Here is a 19306-nt window from a genome sequence, read left to right as displayed (position 1 = left end):
TTGCAATGATATGGATGGAGCCAGAGTGTATAATGCTAAGTCAAATCAGTTAGTCAGAGAAAGACAAATACCTTATCATTTCACTCATATGTGTAATTTAAGAAACAAAAAAAAAAAAAGAGCAAAGGGAAAAAAGAGAGACAGACCAAGAAACAGATCTTTAATTATAGAGAACAAACTGATGGTCACCAGAGGGGAGGTGCATGGCAGGGTGGGCTAAAGAGGTGATGGGATTAAGGAGTGCACTTGTTGTGATGAGCACAGGGTGATGTATGGAAGTCTTGAATCGCTATATTGTACACGTAAAATTAATAGAACACTGTATGTTAACACAGCAGAATTAAAATGAAAACCTAAAACCCCCCCCCAATTATTGTTAACATTAATCCCACTGGATATTTCATCTGTCTTCCCCAGAGGAAACATCAAATAGTGAAGTAAAGATTTTCATTCATCTGGTCTGTATAAATCTAAAATTTGGTAACTGAAAATGTCGTAACTATAGATGTATTTTTCAATGAAATTCTTTTCAATTTAAAATTATTTACATATCAGGTCATTTGCATCGCGGATTCTGAGACTAGCGGCTTACATGAGACAGGAAGCTGGCTGTGGACTGGGATGACGGTACATTAGAATGAGAACGGGTGGCTGAGGACGGCTGTAGAAGGCGCGGCTTCACAGAAGTATTTGAGGTGTATCCAGGACCCTGAAGTTCCTAGAAAGCAATAGAGATGTAAGCAAAAACAACTGTCCACCTACACCTAGAACTGTGAAGTCAAATGTATTTTGCAAACATAATCTCAGTCTCAGATGTTGAATGAACATCCACAAAGTCATAAACCAAAGTATCAAGCAAGATGCTTCTAAGTTACTCTTTGAAGACGAAGCTTATGCTTAGGAAGATGCCTTCACGCTGCTAAGTGTAAAGAGCATCTGAGATGTGGAAACACTGTGGATGGTACCCTATGAAGCTGGTTTCTAAGTTTTGCCAAAGATGCCATGCTGGTTCTGGCATACTACTGAGAAAGACCCTCTAGAACTGTGGAGTGCTCTAGCCTGTGCGAGGATCTAGTATGAAGACTTTCCTGTATGTCTGCCACTCTAAAATATACTTGGAACACAGACAGATATTGCAATGGAAAATGTGCCGTTTTCAAAAGAACACGTGTTACTGTCATGCAGGTTAAATCATTTTTGCTATTCTCCAAGCAAGCTAAACACGCTCGCACGTTGGGGCATTGCACTTGCTTGACCCCCTTTTGTATGGAAAATTCTTCCTCAGGTATCCTCAAGGCACACCTGAAGAAGGTGTTCGCCTCTCTTATTATAAACTTAACACAGAGTATGGTGCTTCAATCTGTTATGTTAGGAGAAAGCTGGGTATAGAATGTAGTGCTGTTTATACAGATTTCATAATCGCTAGTATCAGATAACGTTGAAAGGACACTTGAATGTATCTACGGCATATGAAGAAAACACATAAGTATATCAAAGAACGGCATTATTTTTTGCTTAAACTATTTATGATGAAAAAAAAAGACCTCACTTTTACATCCAAAGTGTGTTGAAGTTTCAGGCGCACAGATTCTTGCTCCTGACGCTGTATGATATCTTGACATTCTGCAAACTGCAAAGATGCCTACGATCAAGCAACCACATGTGGTTTATCCTCCGTTCTCTATACAGTTTTATTTTATCAATCTATAAATACTGAGTTGCCATCTCTTCAAGGGAACTGCCCCACTCTTAGCACACTAACTTGCATTCATCTATTTATTTACTGTATTCAGTAAACTTAGAGTAATTGGAGGCCATGGCTTTATTCTCTGTGTCCCCAGAATCTACAAAGCCTTTAGTACGTGAAGGGCATTCAAGAGAATGAAGAAGCTAAGGGGGAAATGAGAAATAGCTTTAGCAATATAAAAAAATGTACAGAGAAATAACAACTGAAATTCACTGAGTCAATATATCATGTTTTAAAATCAAAGTTGATATAGGAGGGATCACAGGTCATTTTACCGAACCACGCTCCGATTTCTTAAGAATCAAGGACTAGTCTGAGTACATTTTTAGCCTTCCAGAGTTCTCAGGTGACAAGCAAGATTTATTCCTCTATGATAAACGGCAATTACAAACACAGTATCATTAATGCTTCTCATTCTTTATGCTGTGTTTTCTGCCTGCATTTTCTGGACCCTAACAAATGTCAGACAGTAGCATTATGCTATCATTCTATGGATATCATGAACAGACTGTACTCTAACTAGTGTTCAAATCATTCTGTGGCAGTAAGTTACATTGGAGACATTTTTATTTATTCAGTCCACTGAGGACATCAGGAGCATCTTACGTCTTATACCTTACTGCCACTGTGACTGTTAGCCTGAAAAAGAAAATTTTGTAAAATGTATGCGTTATAACTATGTTTAAAAGCTTACAAGAGCTTTCTCCATAGGATATGGTTTTTCCTTGTGCTAGGTGATTGTGATATAATAGTGATTTGGTTCCTAACAACATGGAGCTTTTATTCAGAACAATTCTAGTTAATAGCTATTTAGTTGATAATTACTTTACACGTTTAGTTAATAACTACCTTATCAAGAGCAACTTCCATATTAGCAACCTTTTCTTTCAAACGGTGTTCCTGGGATCTCAGGACCTCCAGTTCCCCAGCCATCTTGTTTTTTTCTGTTGCAACGGTACTCAGTTCCTGGCTTAATTTATTCTTCTCTTCTTTTAGAAAATGTTTTTCCTATAATTACAGAGGAAAAAATATCAGAAATAATATGCTGACATAGATGCTCAGACATGATGGAAATATGAAACTTTACATATAAAGACCTGAACTACAGTTTAATTCATATGCCATTTAATTGCTTCTGAGTTGGAGTTGGGAGCTATTAGAATTGTTATCACGTACTCTTTTAATCACTACTGATATTATTACTTCTTTCTAGGCCTATTAAGTCCTTGTTAAAACCTACAAAACATGTAATAACTATGTTGCATAAAAAGAGATGGCATTATGAGATTGAGTAATTATACATTGAATTTTATTGAAATTTGTTTAAAATGACAAAAGAGATTTAAAGAAGATGCCTTTATTTGAGAGCTTTGTGGGTTTCTATTTTGTTTCAAGGTTGAATATTCATTTCACAAATGCTACTGCAGACCCTAAAAAGATGGGACACACAGTTCCTGCCCTTGAGGTTCAGTGATAAGAATGAGCTTATTGATATACTTCTGGAGAGTCTTTGGTATTCAACAAAATTTCATTGAAATTCATTCACATTCCTTTAAAAAATAGCATGGAATAGGGAGACAAAAAGAAATGCATAGTAGTCAAGTTATCTCAACTTACTGAGTCTGTATTTCTTTAAATATATGTTTCTTTGAGAAAATATTTAATGTAAACAAGGTAGACAGTATTGCTACTGTAATAAACCTTTTGGATGGAAATAATTGTTTTTTCTGATTAGACAGAAAAGGCTTCAGAAAGAAAGATTAATTTGACAAGTTGTCTCCTTTCTGTTTGAAGGGAAATGTCAGTGGGTTTTGATGAATCCCTGCCTCTGGGTAGGGGCAGGCACCTGTGATGACAGCAGGCAGTGACCTCTTATGCCCTAAGATTCCCCAGGGCAGATGAAGATAAGGACTGCTTTAGGTCCCAAATGGGGAAATAATGGAAGAAGAAAAAGAAAAAAACAAAAAACAAATTTAGGATAAGAGAAAAGGAGGGAAGAAAAAAATAGGAAAGAACCCAAATGAGGCAATAACTAAGTCCATATCATGAGGGGTCTGCACAAACACGTGCATTTGCACATATTCGGGACTGTTAGCCACACTCTGAAGAAGGATGTCAGCAGCTCCTTCTGGGTATGGGGAAAGCAATGACTTGAGATGCACCTGTCTTCTATGCATGCTCTTTACTACCTCACTTTCGTTACAGTCAGTCTGATGTAACTTCTTTTGAAAATGTTGATTTGTTCCAAAGTGACTGATGTATCAGGGACATCTGAGCACAACACCGATTTCACACTTACTATGCAGTTTCATTTATGAGAAATACTAAGTCAACACAAAACTGCACCCAGCCAAACAGAGCTGCGTAGGAATACACAAAAAGCATACATGCACACTCCTCAAACACCCATCTACCACTGCCTCAGTTTACCTTGTGTTAGGAGTCACATCCACGCACATCCGGTTTGTAGAAAATCTCCCTTCTACCCCCTCATATTACCTGACAGGCCACAACCTTCTGGTGCACACTTCCACAAGCAAACTTCAGGTCTTTTTTCAAGCTAAAGGGCCATATTAACTGTGGTACTTGTGTATTTCTTCACCATTTAACATGTAACATTTGTCAAACTGGGCTACCATTTTCATTCGGTTCCTATCTTTCATTCGGTCCAGTGATAAGAATGAGCTTACTGATGAAATCTGATAGTGAGACGCTGATGAAATCTGTGAGTGAGATGCTCCTAATCCCACTGCTCTCAGCACCCTCAGGGCTTGTACTGCACAGTATGGCGAGCACAGTGATTTTAAGAACATACATGTCACATTATTTAAGAACACACATCACATAAAATCACTGTCTCTACCAAGAATGTCCTTTTGCCCATTTTCTGCACTTAAAACACTAGCTCTTTCAAGACCCTCCTCAACCATTCCTTCAGAAGCTTTTCCCTCATTCCCTTGGTCAGAAATAACCTCACGTCTCCGTTGTACTTTGTGACTCTGCTGTGGCTTCTCCTGCCTGAGCATATTAAAGAGTGAACAGATTGGCTTCCTACACTCTGAGGACAGGGACTCACCTTATTTGCATTTGTCATTGCCTCTTCCAAAAATTGTATCTTGCTCTGAAGGGCATCTATTTGACCTCTTTTAGCTGTGATTTGCTTTTGCATCCCCATTGCCACTTTCATAGCTGGGGGGGAAAAAGGAAGTAATCTGCCTTAGTGAAACAGCCACAGGAAAAGATTCAGATACTTGAGGGATTAAATTAAGCACATGGCATTTTCCCTAAAAAACCCTGAGTAGAATGACTGCCATCTAACACCCGTCATTGGTGCCTATCACCGTGTGTCTCTCCCAACGTGTGGCACCTGGAAGAGGTGGCAGGCGATGTACCCAAGTTTGTATCTTAATACATCTAGACCAACGGAATGGAACACAGAAGAATAAAACCCAGGGAAGCATACCATGACCATCGGATCCTTCCATTGACTTCAGTGTATTTCTCGTTTGTTCAAGTTCAGACTGTGCTGACTTTAATTGCATTTTCAGTTTATTTGTAGTAGCTTCCATTTCTTCAGTTTTGTTTCGAAAGTTCCTTTTTAAGACTTCATAGTCCTCTGTACCATGTCATAAGAAGAGATGGTTACTTTTGTCTATTCCACTGCATGAAGTGTATTTTATTTGTGATTAATGATTACAGAATTTTAGAGCTGCAAGAGAGTTCACTTAGCTACATCATCAGCTGTTATAGAAATTCAATGTCCAGTCACATTTCCCGAGTGGCTCCTCCCCCTGTACCCCCCACTAGTCACTGCTTTCTCCCAGCCAGGGCAATGGGCGCACATCCACTGCATCTCTCTTGGATGGTCATATCCACCACAACAGATTTCACCACCATCTGCATGTAGGTGAACCTCCATCATGCGATAAGTAACCTGAGGTTGCCATGTGTTCTGTCTTTTTATCTCTAGTAATTATTAAAATACTTGGCATGTATTCATCATTCTATACAAGAACACACACCCACACACCTGGTCAACTTCTTTTATTTTTATATTATGATAGATTTATACATAAAAGGAACAAACACAGCCAAGACCTCTTTGCTGAGATCTGTCTACCCAGACATTTCCACGTGGGTGTCCCAGCACCACGCACACCAACTGTCTCACACTGGCTATATCTCACCCTCTGGCCCTCAAGCCTGCCCCTCCCAATGGTTTCCTTCTCTCAGGTGTTGGTGACCGCCGTTCTCCCAATACCACGGACCTAAAACCTTAAGGCCACACACAACTCCTCTAATCACAAAGTACTGTTGTTCAGTAGTCAAAATACTCTTAATTATTTCTCTCATTCTCACTGCCTCTGCCTTGGTTCAAGTTTTCATAGCTTCCTGGGGCCACAGCAAAATCCTCTTTACCTGGCTGGACTCTGGCCCTATAGTCTTGCCTTTCACTATTTACTTGCCCAGACACTGTCCTTTCAAAATGTAAATCTGATGACAATAATCTCCTACTTAATATCTTTTGCTGGCTCCTCATTGTCTGGCTCTGCCTATCTACTCTGCCTCATTTCTCAGCCCTTGTTCCTTTGCACTTTTACTCAAATACTTCTGGGGTCACATTGTTATTTCATGCCTTGTGCTTTTGCCTATACTGTTCTCTCTGCCTGGGTCCCTTCCACCTCTTTTTTTACCTGCCAAATTCCTTTTCTTCCTTCAAATTTAGCAGAGGAGGTGTGACTGCTATAGGACACTGATTCTCTACACTCTCCTCCATCTGCACCCAGCACGCGGTGCCTCACCGACTGTCCTGCGACCCATTCTATAGAGGTCTGGCTCCCAGCTAGCTGGGAACCTCACTGCTGTGTTTCTAGGGCCTATCTCAGTATCTGGCCTAGTAAATGCTCAGGAATCCTTGACTCTGTGTGTGTGTGTGTGTGTGTGCGTGTGTGTGTGTGTGTGTGTAGTAAATGATACTTGTACCACACTAGCCATGAACTAGAAATGTTTTTTTAAAATTTAAGATCTTGATTGATTTTTCAAGAAATCTACACAAGTCTGTCTATGTTGCTTCATTATGAAACCTTTAATCAAGCTATTCGACTTAAAGGACTCAAGGTTTCCACTTCCCTCACCCTTTTCTTGAAAACTCAGTAAAGAGGGGCGCCTGGGTGGTTCTGTCAGTTAAGCATCTGACTCTTGGTTTCAGCTCAGGTCATGATCTCGGGGTTCTGAGATTGAGTCACCTGGTGGGTTCTGCTTCTCTCCCTCTGCCCCTCCCCCCACTCACACACACTGGCTCGCTCGCTCTCAAATAAATTAATAAATCTTGGGAAAAAAACTCAGTAAAGAATTTCATGGACTCTGACGGCTGACTAAAATCAACAGTTATTGAGTGCAAGATACGGGAGCTCTGTAAGCAGAAGCAGGATTTTGGGGCAGCATTATTCTCCCCGTGTATGATGTGGGATGAGCGGCCATTTTTTGCAATAGTCCTAGCATCCAAGCTGGACCTCGCTGGCAGCGCTCCGAGTTGTCAGCAGAATTTGAACTGAAGTAACATACCTGTAAGACTGTTTAACTCACTCCTACTAGTTTTCACCTCATTTAATAACTGATCTCTCTCCTGTTTGATGTCCTTCACTGCACGGAGCCGCTCAGAGCCTGCATTCACCAGCTTCACCTTCTCCAGCTCCAGGTCACTCACTCGGGCCTCAAGCTCCCGTATCTTTGCATCTTTCTTATCTTTTAAAATCTAAATATAAGGATAAATACAAAGGACAGAGTAAGAAGAAAAAAATGTACATGTACTTAGAGTGGACATTGTATTAGTATCTTCTCTATATTTAATATCTTTTCACTCTTTCCTAGAATATTAAATTTCTATCTTATTATAAAACCTCAATAATAAATGGGAAAGCAAAAGGAATACTTTACCTTTCTTTTAACCTTAGATGTCAATTTCCAGTATCCTTTGCAGTAACTCTTCATTATTCCTATTCCTACTTTTTCACTCCAAAGAGCACCTACTCTGTACTGAGCACCCGCTCTGTGCCAGGCACTATTTTACATGTTGGGACAGAGCAGCAGGGCAGGACTGGGGTGATGCAAGTGAGGCCCCAGGTGAGGCCTCCCTGAGCTCAGTCCTAGGTGCCTTACTAACCTTACCCTGTCCCAGTCATGAATAGCAGGAAGCAACATCACTGTCCCCAGGGTGCTTCCATTCCAGTGAGAGGAGACAGAAAACAAATATTTAATAGGTAGTAATAACTGACCAAAACAAAGAATAAAAGGAGGTGGGAGGTGGAGGATGAATGCAGGGGAGGGGCTCTGCATGTAAGAGATACGTTCCGACGTAGAAAAGAGCCCAACTGCTATTCTTATTAAACCCTGCAACAAGGTTGGCCCTTGGCTGGTGTCTGGGAACTTGGATTTGGGAGGGTTCCCACCACTCCAACAGATAAGAGTAGCTCACAGTGCCTAAACCAGTTCTGCAAGCAAAATGATTTATGTGGAGCACCTGCCTTCCTTCTGGAAGACAGGACTAGTTGCCAGGCAATGGTGTCTGTGTGACCAGTCCCCAGTAAAAAACCCTGGGGACTGAGTCTCCAATGAGCCTCCCTCACCAGCAACATGTGACACATGCTGTCACAAATTGTTGCTGGGGGAGTTAAGTACATCCTGCATGACTCTGCAGGAGAGGAGTTCTGGAAGCCTGTGCCTAGCTTTCTCCGTGTACCTTTTCTCTTTGGTGATTTTGCTTTACATCATTTCACTGTAATAAATTGCACCCATGAGCACAACTATATGCTGAGTCCTGTGATTCATCCTAGCAAATGGCTGAAACTGGGGGTGGTCCTGGGGACCCTAACCCTCAAAGAGGGAGGTAAAGGAGCAAGCCATGTGACAGGCTCCGGGACAGCTCTAGGCAGAGGTAAGTGTTCAAGGAGCAGCAAGGCCATCAGAATGGCTGGTGGAAACCAGAATATGCTACCCCAAACATGCCTCTTTGGCATAAGGAATAGTTTGAGCTGATTATTTCGAGAAATAGCAGGCACAGGAGAAGGTCTGGAAACAGAAGGATACTTATATTTATAAAGGAAGTCTCCATTTATAAGGAGGTCTCTCTCTCTGACCAGGAAAGGAAGGATGACTCTAAATTACAAGGGAATCTTATCAATAGGGAAAGCATGGCTTAAATCTACAAAACAAACCTCATTCCTTTATTCATAGTTTTCCTGGTCACATTCCCATGACTTGCCCCTCCCACATCCTTCTTTCAGCTAAAGATGGTATTTAAGCCTGAATTCTAAGCCACCTCTCTGAGTTACTCATTTCCCTGGGTTTCTCCCTTGTTTATATGAGATTTATTTATTTATTTTAAGATTTTATTTATTTGAGAGAAAGAGAGAGAAAGAGGCACGAGCAGGGGGAGGGGCAGAGGGAGAAGCAGACTCCCACTGAGCAGGGAGCCAGATGAGAGGGCTCAATCCTGGGACTCCGGGATCAAAACCTGAGCTGAAGGCTGATGCTTAACCAACTAAGCCACCCAGGCACCCCCTTATGAGATATACTTATTAATACATTTCTTTGCTCTTCTCTTATTGATCTGTCTTGGTTACAGAGAATTTAGAAAGACAGAGGGAGGAGGATTTCTCCTGCTCCACAGTGAAGTGGACTGAGCATGGGGAGGAAGTAGTCAGAGATGAAGTCAGAGAGGGAGCCATGGGCAAGACTGGCCTCAGAGGCAATGTAAGGATGTGAAAGTTCATCCTGAGTAAATTAAGAAGCCATTGGAGAGTTCTGAACATGGGAGTGATAAAATATAATTTTAAGTTTAAAATACAATTCTGGCTCCTGCGTGAAGAAAAAACCATGGTTGGGTGAAGCTAGGAGTGCTCTTGCAGTGGTGGTGTTTCCACCAACAGCGTATGAGTATTCCTTTTTAAAAAAAATTTTTTAAAAGTAGGCTCCACGCCCATCATAGAGCCTGATGCAGGGCCTGAACTCACGACCCTGCAATCAAGACCTGAGCCAAAATCTACAGTTGGATGCTTAACTGATTGAGCCACCCGGCGCCCTGAGTGTTCCTTTTTCTCCACATCCTTGCCAACACCTGTTTGAAGATGGGCGTCTTCTCTATGCTATGTGTCCAAGTTCAAGCTGGTGTTGTATGGAAGTGCTGAATCACTATCTTGTACACCTGAAACTAACATGACAAACTATGTTAACTGTTCTTTTGTTTCACAAATATGGAAGCCAAGATTTAGCAAACAATGCAGTGTTTTAGTCACTGAGTGGTGAGAGATGAGGTTCAATGATAGGTCTGGCTGGAGAGGGAGAAAATACTTCAACCTGTGGGATAAGAAATGGTTTCATAAGGAAACTGGATTTTCTGATTTTTTTTTCTCTTTCGTATCAGTAGTCCTGAACCATCTTGGGGCCACCCATTCCTTTTGGAATCTAATAAAAGTATAGATCCTTTCTCACCAAAACACACAGATGCACAAATATTTTCAAACAATCTCAGAAGGTCCACAGACTCTCTTCACAGAGCCCCTCTTCAGTGACTTAAGTCAACTTCCTTATAAGGGGAGAGATATTTCCGAAGCTAAATCACCAAAACCCTCCACAGACCTTGAATTCCTGTAGCTCCAGTCTCCTATCGTTGATCTCCTTCTCCAGCTGAGCCTTTTCTACCTGCATGGCACCAGCAGTTCGTCCGTGCTGGCCGACCAGCTGTGTCATGTTCTCGATCTGCTGTCGCAAAATCTCGATCACCTTGTCCTTCTCTGCCATCTGTAGCCTGAGGGCCTCACACTCCGTCTGCACGTTTCTAAGGTGATCGCCCTCTGTTTTCAAGTGCTGCAGCTCCTGCAATTTCAAGTCCACCCGGGAGCGCAGCTTCGTGATCTCTGAATTGGTAGCTTCAATGGCTCTCTCCTTCTCCTGGAGGGAAGCGGTCAGGTCCGATACGGTCCTCTCTGAGCTCTCCAGAGTCATTTTCTTGGCGGTCAACTCTTCCACCACTTTGCGGAGCATCTCTTTGGTGGATTCAAGCTGAGCAGTCAAGGAGGACACTTTTTCTAGACTTTCATTCTTTCCCTGAATTGCTGCCATCTGAGTGTTGAAGAAAAGAAACCTTCATGGATTTGGGCTGATAGGTAGAGGCAACCTCAAGAGTTTAACAAGTTAGCTCACAAACATGAAATCATGAATCTGATACTGTCTACTTAGGCTCACTCAAATCGTTTTGCTGTCAGAACTCTGTACAGACGACAGACCAACTTAGATTAATTAGCCCAAGGTGGAGAGACGTTAATTAAATAATGATGTTCCTCTAGAATGGCTTTCTAGTGTGGGAGCTTGGGAAGTTTCCTCTGAGGGTGTTTTCTGTACCAATTTAAATGCAAATGGGGCAGTGTGACAGGACTGAAGAAACTGCTCTTCCTATTTCCCTCCAACTTGCCCCTTCATTCTACCTCTGAGAGAAAAGTGAATAATGGCTTTTATCCAACACACACTCACATTCTCCAGTCCTTGTCCAGAAAAGAGTAAGAATCTAACTCCCAGTTGCTCCTCTCACCTTTCTTCTTGCCCAGGTTGGACCAAAGAGTAGGAAAATGGTTTGCCTGGATTCTAAGCCAAGACTAGTCCCTTTGGTTTGCTTTCATATTTTGGGAAGCTTACTCTTTTGTGGGATGCTTTTTATGTCTCTGTGGCAATACCTGGCATTGGAACCATGTCCTCTCAGTACTAAAGGTTCGGGGCTGTTAATAAAGCATTCCACATTTTGCCACTGGTGCACGGAAATGGACTGCATCCATCTTGTGTATGTATCAGTCTCAATCAGTTTGGGGGAAAACCAAAACCAAAAAAACCTCTGTTGGAAACCTTCGACCCTGCTGTTCCTCAGATCTCTCTATGGCTTGATGCTTTTCTGAAATTAGTAATTATTAGGTTACCAGTTTCTAGGTGAAGATCAAATGGCAATTGGATGGCAATTTCATTACTCAACAATGAACAAAAATGAGATGAAGCTTATTTAATCAGTGGTCAGAAATATAGAAATAAATAACAGGTTTTTATAACTTGCTCAAAGAATCCCTAGCTCTATTTTAGGGCTATTTTTTAGGCCCATACATGTTTTTTTAAAAAAAGTTCTACCAGTAACACATAAAACATATTTTTTCCCTCCGAAGAGACTGTTGGGGGGAGCTGTCCCCGTCCTGCCTACCTGCCGTTCCATCTGGCCCTGACACTCGCTCTTCATGGCCTTGAGGAGGGCTTCCAGGCGCTGCACTTCCATGTTCCTGTCATCAAGCTCCCGCCGCAGGTGGTCGATGGTGATGCTGTTGCCCGTGTCCCGGTCCCACAGACGCTTGTTCTGCTCCTTCTCCAGACTCAGCTCCTTCTCTCTTTTATGTAGATCAGCCTACAAGAAGTGAGGTATGTTCCCCAATTTGTATTAAATATCTAAAGTAAAACTCTTATTTTCCTTATATCATTTTTGGAGGTTTTATGTGAGTTGAGAAGTCTCTGACTTTAGAATCTTATTTTTTAATGGGTTAAGAGCAACTATTTACTAGATAAATAAGCGAACATTTTGCTTATAATTTCTTGCATTATAAGTAAATCTCAATGGACTAGACCCCAAACAATATAAATGAAAAGAAAAACATGATAGATTTTTCAAGTCATCCTGTTTTTAAATTTTGGATTTTCTAGCAAAGGCAAGATGCCTCGCATCAGGTGTGCTTCTGTAATAAAGAAAGGCTCAGGGGCGCCTGGGTGGCACAGCGGTTAAGCATCTGCCTTCGGCTCAGGGCGTGATCCTGGCGTTATGGGATTGAGCCCCACATCAGGTTCCTCTGCTGTGAGCCTGCTTCTTCCTCTCCCACTCCCCCTGCTTGTGTTCCCTTTCTCGCTGGCTGTCTCTATCTCTGTCAAAAAAAATAAATAAAATCTTAAAAAAAAAAAAAAGAAAGAAAGAAACGCTCAAAAGCCGGAAAGGATAGCAATAGTAATGTGGTTAAGTGCTTCAGAAATGACAGAATAGCATTTGGTACTGGGAGTGGAGTAGCAGTTGGCTGTGAACAGAATTATCTCCCTCTTCAGTAGCTAAAAAAATACATAGTGTTTACTGTTAGCAAAAACTAAAAGAGTAAGAGAAACAAAGACACACAGATCTTCAAAGGACTTATCCAAAGGGGAAGGTAAGACACAAACACAAAGAACTGGAAGTGGTTTTTCATTAAAGTGACAGAGCTAAGCAACAGCAGAGAGAAATCAGTGAGGAGATCCAAATACTTCAAGAAGGCATTTGAGTTGGACCTCGCCAACAGCTGGGAGGTGCAGAGATCAGGAAGAAGGGACTGGAAAGGGATTTGAGTGGTTTGGTTGGAGCACTGGGCATACGTAGAGAGAAAAGACTGGAATGGTAAACTGGGGCTGGATCATGAACAGTCTTGAAAGGTAGGGAGTATGATTTTTATGGGGAATGTAATTTTTGAATCAGAGTGACATAATCAGAGTGATATTTTAGAAAAATGAGCATGGCAGCACTTTATGGGCCGGACTGAAGAGAGGAAAGACTGGAGGTAGGAACCCTAGTTAAGGAGACACTGCCCTGCTCCAGGTCTAATGAGGGGCTTGGACAAAGGGGTGATGGGGGTAAGGATGAAAAGGAGAGGAGGGCTTTCAGACAATCTGCAAGATTTTCAAATTAGATCCGAGGACCTACGGAAACACGCAGTGGGGGGGGAAAGAAGTGAAGGATTATCCCAAGGTTCGGAGCTTGTCACATACAAGACAGCTCTACCTTTAGCGCTGGCCCGCCAAACCCCGTGTCAGCCTATGAAGGATGGCTCCACTGGCAGAGAGCGCTACAGCCTACAGAGCGTCTGGGAGTGAGAGAGAAATTTATTCTACTGTCCTGCTAATATCACGCAAAGGAGTGCTGAACATTTTTTTCCTAATTCTCAGCCTCTAGTACCTCTAACAGGGCACAGTCAGCTTCACTATTATTGGAATCTTATTTCTTTTAAAAAAAAAATTTAACCTAAACTTCCTTTCAAACTGTGTTTTGAATGTTATTTGGCTTTAAAATAAATACTCAATACTACCTCAATTTAACCGAATACATTTATCTAATTGAAAGATGGGCCGTTTGAAGGCTAGCTTCACCTAACTTATAAGCTGTAACTGCTTAAAGAAAAAAAATAGGTAAAGTTTAGAATATTATTTATATGCAAAACTTGAATAACATCAAGACAGTCAATTGTGTATGTATGCACAAATATTATGCAAAATTTGTAATTTTATAAATAAAACCAGTTTTGTGAAATATTTTGGTGAGAAACGTCCCAGAATTAGTATTTAGAGTGTAGTCTTACCAACAGCTTTTGAAGCTGATCATCCAAATTTCCAGATTCCTGACTGAACTGGTCACGTTCCGTCCGTGCCTCAGTTAGCTCTGAGTTGGCAAGGACTAACTGCTTTTCAAGCTCTTCTATCTAAAAGGAAAGCACAAATCAATCTGACTATGTTAGTGGGGAATATAAAATAAATGCAGTCTTTGGGAAACAAATGTTATTATTTGGGGGGCAAAAATAAAAAAGCTTATTATGTTTTGCAAAGTTTTCTAAACTTAAGATCTATGTAGAATTTGACTTAGCCAGGGAAATTAGCCAAAATGAAATATTTGATACTCTTAGATAGAGGCATTGTCTGTAATCTTTTTTACACTATTCAAGATTTATCTTCTATGAATGTATGTTCTGTCATTCAGTATTTAAGACTATCAGTGTTTCAATTACAAAAGGCATCGAATATAAAAGAATGAATGGTAATAACAAGTTTTTCATTATTGTCGCTATTAGTCAATTTGGGAAGGATGAATGAACTTACATATATGTATATAAATATATTAATTTAAATTAAATATGTTAATTTAAAATGCTTATATACATATTATGTGTTTCAATCCTCATTTCCTTCAACCATAAAATGGGTGAATACCAATTCTAAAGGACTGGTATAGGTGCATTTTTCTCTGAGAGACAGGGCAGCTGTTTGATCTGTGTGACTATGCGTGTCCATATGTCAATACGCCAGAAGGCCCATCACTGTACTAGCATTCCTACAGCTCTTGACCTGTAGATGCAAGGTAGGCAAGGAGATTAAGACTCAGGTGATGGAGACTCCAGGTTTGGATTTAGCTGAGCCACACAAATTCATAATTTAGATACAGAGATATTAAAATAATGAGAACATGTTGATACTCAGTGTGATCACCAAAATACTATTTCATCAACCAGTAATAAGAAATCCTTCATATCTACATAAATGCTACATATTCCCTCTTCCTTCAACAGGCTTCCAGATTTACTATGTCAAGAATAAAACTTATTGATGGTTTGTGGGACAAACTGTGATTCAAATTTCTTAGAGAATATATAAGCAAGACTAATTTTTTCTGGATGACTAATTTTTCCTGGATGACTATTTTTTTCTGGACCAGGTTCATTTAAGATCTTCATTTATTAATTCAGCACATATTTATTCATTATATAAACACACATATGCAACTACCTCTTTGATAAATGCTAAATATGAGTACACAGAATTTATATACCTTTAACTACACATACATATATATGACTTTTAAAAAGTACTTATATCGGATCATCAAACAGTTTCACATTTACCTACAGAGTAGAATCAGAGTCTGAAGGGATTAGAATATACATTTTAATATTTACATTGGATATGTTTTAAAAATGACTTTATATTTGACTGTATGTTAGATATAAGCAAATATTTCACAAGAATTAAATGTACATAAAAAAACATTAGGCTACCAATAGAAAAGTCAAAAGATTCTAATAATCCTGTAAAGAAGTTCTTGCACTCTCATTCTCCTTTGGGGGGGGCATATATAGAAAAAAAAAACAAACAAAACTCAACCTCTGTGGCACGAGAAGCTTCCTAAGGAAAAAGGAAGAATCTTATCAGTTGTTAACAATCTCTTCAGCTCTATTATTATTGGGAAAGACCAAATCAGCATACACTTAGTAATGACATTAGGAATACTTAGGAGAAAGCCCACAAACTTTTACTGTGGGTAGGCAAATGTAATCAGAGTGGGAACGTGATCAGGCTAAGAGTCAAACACTTTCGGTTCTGGGCCAGGTTCCCTCACATGACCTCTCTGAGTTGCAATTTTTTTAATCAATAATTTGAAAAGAATATTCTAGATAATCCTTCAGAGTCCTTTCAATTCTGTGTCTAATATTTTACAAGAGAAGAACAGTATTAATAAAGCTGAAATTCTATAATTACCACCTGTCTTTAGAAACAAAATATGGTCAAAGAAACCAGATTCTGAGCTATAAATTCAATAAGAACACTTTCAATACGAAGAGTTACTCCTATGACTCGAACATTTTCTAGTCCAAGCACGGCATAAAACTAGTTTCTCTTTGAGCATAGTATTTGTCCATGTGCTTGAAAAGCTTAAATTAAAACCTGCTATTTTGGCAGTTTTCATTTTTTAAAAAAATCCTGGATCACCCTTTGATAACATCAAACTGGATGGTAAAATTCAGGAGACCAAAATTTAAAAAAGAAAAGGAAGAAAAGAACACAGAAAAAGAAAAGAGCCAAGTCTTATGTTTCCGTCTAAGTTTATCAAGCATCAGAAGTTCCTCCAGACCCCTGCAGGAACATGGGTTTTGTAGTTGTCAGTACTGACTCAACTGCTATAGCTCTGCTTTTACCTTTCACTTTTTAGAGTAGAAATATTTCTGTTACATCATCAATCAAGAAGAGAAATGGAGAGTGAAAGGGAAAACCACTGAAGTAGCAGCTGAGCTGAACAAACAGCTGTACAAAACACTACAAAGCCTTCTGCAATGTCCCGAATAAATACTGGCATCCGAGATATATATTAAAGGTTTTTTCTTTTTCTTTTCTTTTCCAATAGCAGCACTGGTTTTCCCTTTCACCATCTATGAATCTACTTTCTGTTTTGGGTCACTGGACAAGTAAGTATTTGGATCTCACTCCAATCTTTACAGTGATTTTAGAGACGTTACCAATCAAGCCAAATTGTATATTCTGTTTTCTGTGCTCAAAAAGATGACACAGACATCGGATACTGAGGGGTGCTATGGCTCAGCATGGGGGTGCGTGGGCAGAACTGCACAAAGAGGTTTGCACCCTCTTCCTGCACGGGATACAGCTCCAGCCAGTGCTACTAAAGCTTTACTTTTTAAGTAGGAAATTCAGCCACAAATGCTTTCAAGGTAGGACAAATGAACTTAGAATCAAGATCATGAGATATTTTTGTTGTCAAAAAAGCGAAAGTTAAGAGTAAAGCCAAATCTACAGAGCCATTAGTGACAGCTTCTACTGGTCCAAATTCGTAAAGGGGAATTCTGGAGGTTCTCCTAAAATGGAAAGAGAAGAATAGAAAAAAGCATTACGGTAGAACACTTTCGTAAACTACAAAAGCTACATCTACAATTTTTTTTTGAAACACAGTTTCTATTTTCATCAGCATGAAAATATTTTGTTAATCTGAAGACACACACTGCCCTCCTAAAGGACAATTTATGCTTTCTAGTTGGAAAAGTTTTGTTCAGACCTATCATGTCATCAATTTTTCTTTAAATAATAAAGACTTTTTTTTGAGGAGTCTGACCTCAGGAGAAAATACTGTTTCTCATAAAATATGTTGATGTGTAGTATCAACACACCCTTTAAAGTTTCTTCTCAGAAAAATCTCACTTTTAATCATAGCTCTTATGTATTATTTTCTTTGATTTTTTTTCTTAGTGTTATTTGGATAGTATATACTAATATGTTCACTAAAGCAGTAGAAAATAAAATAGATTTTAAAGTTTTCATAGGCTTTAGCAATGTAAAGTCAAGGTATATGAAAATGAAATAAATTAAACAAGGATTTGTGGTTTTTAGATTTTATATTCATTACAACAAAAGCATTTCATAACAATAGAATATTTCATGACCCCCAAATGAAATCCTTTTATTAACCAGCTTGATTTTTCTTGCTCAGTTACACCATGTATTGGATGACATTTCAGGCCAAAGTACACTCAACTCTATATTAACATGACAAGATAATCATCTCTCAGTGTTCCCTGACTAAAGGGAGTTACTATTAAGAGAGCCTAGTTAATCATCATCTAGGGATCAACTCCCTATTTTCAGGATGTTATGAATCTCATTGATCTAGATTAAAATTAGCTAAGGCAATATGCCCCCCTTATTTTTATTAAATGTTGACTTTACTGACAAAATTATTGGTGATCCACTGTTTACATTAGGGCAAAATAAGATAGTGATTCTAACATCATAGCTGTATGTATCATAACATATTCATATGGCCTCAAAACATTCGTATAAAAAAGTCTGCAGTCATTCATCGGGATGCTTATGCTTCTACAATGCCAAAGAGATAAATATTTATAACAACTCAAAAGCTGTTTTTGTATTCTTTAGACATACTGTATTCAGTATTTGTTAAAATTTCCCACCACGCTCAAACTTAAGAGCTGAACAGCATGGTGCTATATAGAGACTGTATGTGAATTAGCCAACAATGGGTGCTAGCTTATGGAGGGGTCATTTTTGCAAGCAACATTACAACGGAAAGCTAGAGCACTTTCAAATTATGTAAGAAGACACAACTGAGTTGTGTTTTGCTTAGGACTTCATAGCTTTTCAAAGGGTTTGTCCATAAACAATGAATAATCTTTTCAAAATAGGTTGAATAGTGATGACTATCAATTACTATACTGGACAGGAATGCACGAGTTCTCCCATTTTCTCTCGCTGTCAGACTTCCCGTGCTCACTTCCGCCAAGGTGCCTACCTCTACTAGACCGACTACCAGAGCCTCCTTCCACCCCCTTTCATCTGCCCAGAAAGGGGTGGACATTCCTGCTGTCAATCTTTGGGAAAAAGCTTGCCTGAGAGAAGAAATTAGAACACAAAAAGCAGGCCTCAGAGAAACAGAAAAGAACAAATGTTTCTCTCTGGGCTTCTGCTTCTTGGTTTAGCCTTTAAAACAGTCTGAAGTTCCTGAAGGCTACTCTTAAGTGGCGGTGGTTGAAATGACCTTGACACAAGGATATAACCTAAGGGCTAAGCCCGTTGGTCTAGAAGGGCAGTGCTATTCAAACTGCAACCTTCCAGTGAATCATGGTATCAATTTAGTGAGTATCAAACCAGCATCTGAAGAGAACAGAGAAAAGCCAGGATCCCCCATGTGATGGGGTGAATACTGCTCTGTGAAACTTGCTTCAGTCCTATGTGTGTAGCAGACCATAAGGTAAGCTATTTCTTACTGCGGGTAGTGATCAAAAATGTTTGAAAGCCACTGCAGTAGGGGATCCAAATCTCATAACTGAGATTATGTAGTTTCACGTTACTCTTTATTGTTTAGACTTTAGTAAAGCCATGTCTAAATTTTCCATTCTTATTTTAGCTGTGCCATAGGGAATTAAGGTCAGGGTTTTATGTTCTGTGCTT

At 39.8% G+C, this 19306-nt stretch overlaps 1 protein-coding gene across 11 annotated transcripts in view; it reads right to left on the bottom strand.

Moving 5' to 3' along the window:
- Positions 1–19306, bottom strand: part of CCDC158 (coiled-coil domain containing 158) — an 86775-nt gene that overhangs the window by 38537 nt on the left and 28932 nt on the right. For all 11 annotated transcript variants that reach the window (XM_034671659.1, XM_034671658.1, XM_034671666.1 and 8 more), the window contains 9 exons: positions 14143–14262; positions 11985–12182; positions 10385–10867; positions 7313–7502; positions 5211–5363; positions 4824–4936; positions 2597–2755; positions 1550–1642; positions 593–718 (listed from right to left, as the gene is read on the bottom strand). In XM_034671659.1, coding sequence (XP_034527550.1) covers positions 593–718; positions 1550–1642; positions 2597–2755; positions 4824–4936; positions 5211–5363; positions 7313–7502; positions 10385–10867; positions 11985–12182; positions 14143–14262 — 1635 coding nt within the window. The remainder of the gene's footprint in view (positions 1–592; positions 719–1549; positions 1643–2596; positions 2756–4823; positions 4937–5210; positions 5364–7312; positions 7503–10384; positions 10868–11984; positions 12183–14142; positions 14263–19306) is intronic.

Source organism: Ailuropoda melanoleuca, chromosome 11, assembly GCF_002007445.2.
Source record: "Ailuropoda melanoleuca isolate Jingjing chromosome 11, ASM200744v2, whole genome shotgun sequence".
Classification (NCBI taxonomy): Eukaryota; Metazoa; Chordata; class Mammalia; order Carnivora; family Ursidae; genus Ailuropoda; species Ailuropoda melanoleuca.
This window is presented reverse-complemented; position numbering and strand designations above follow the sequence as displayed.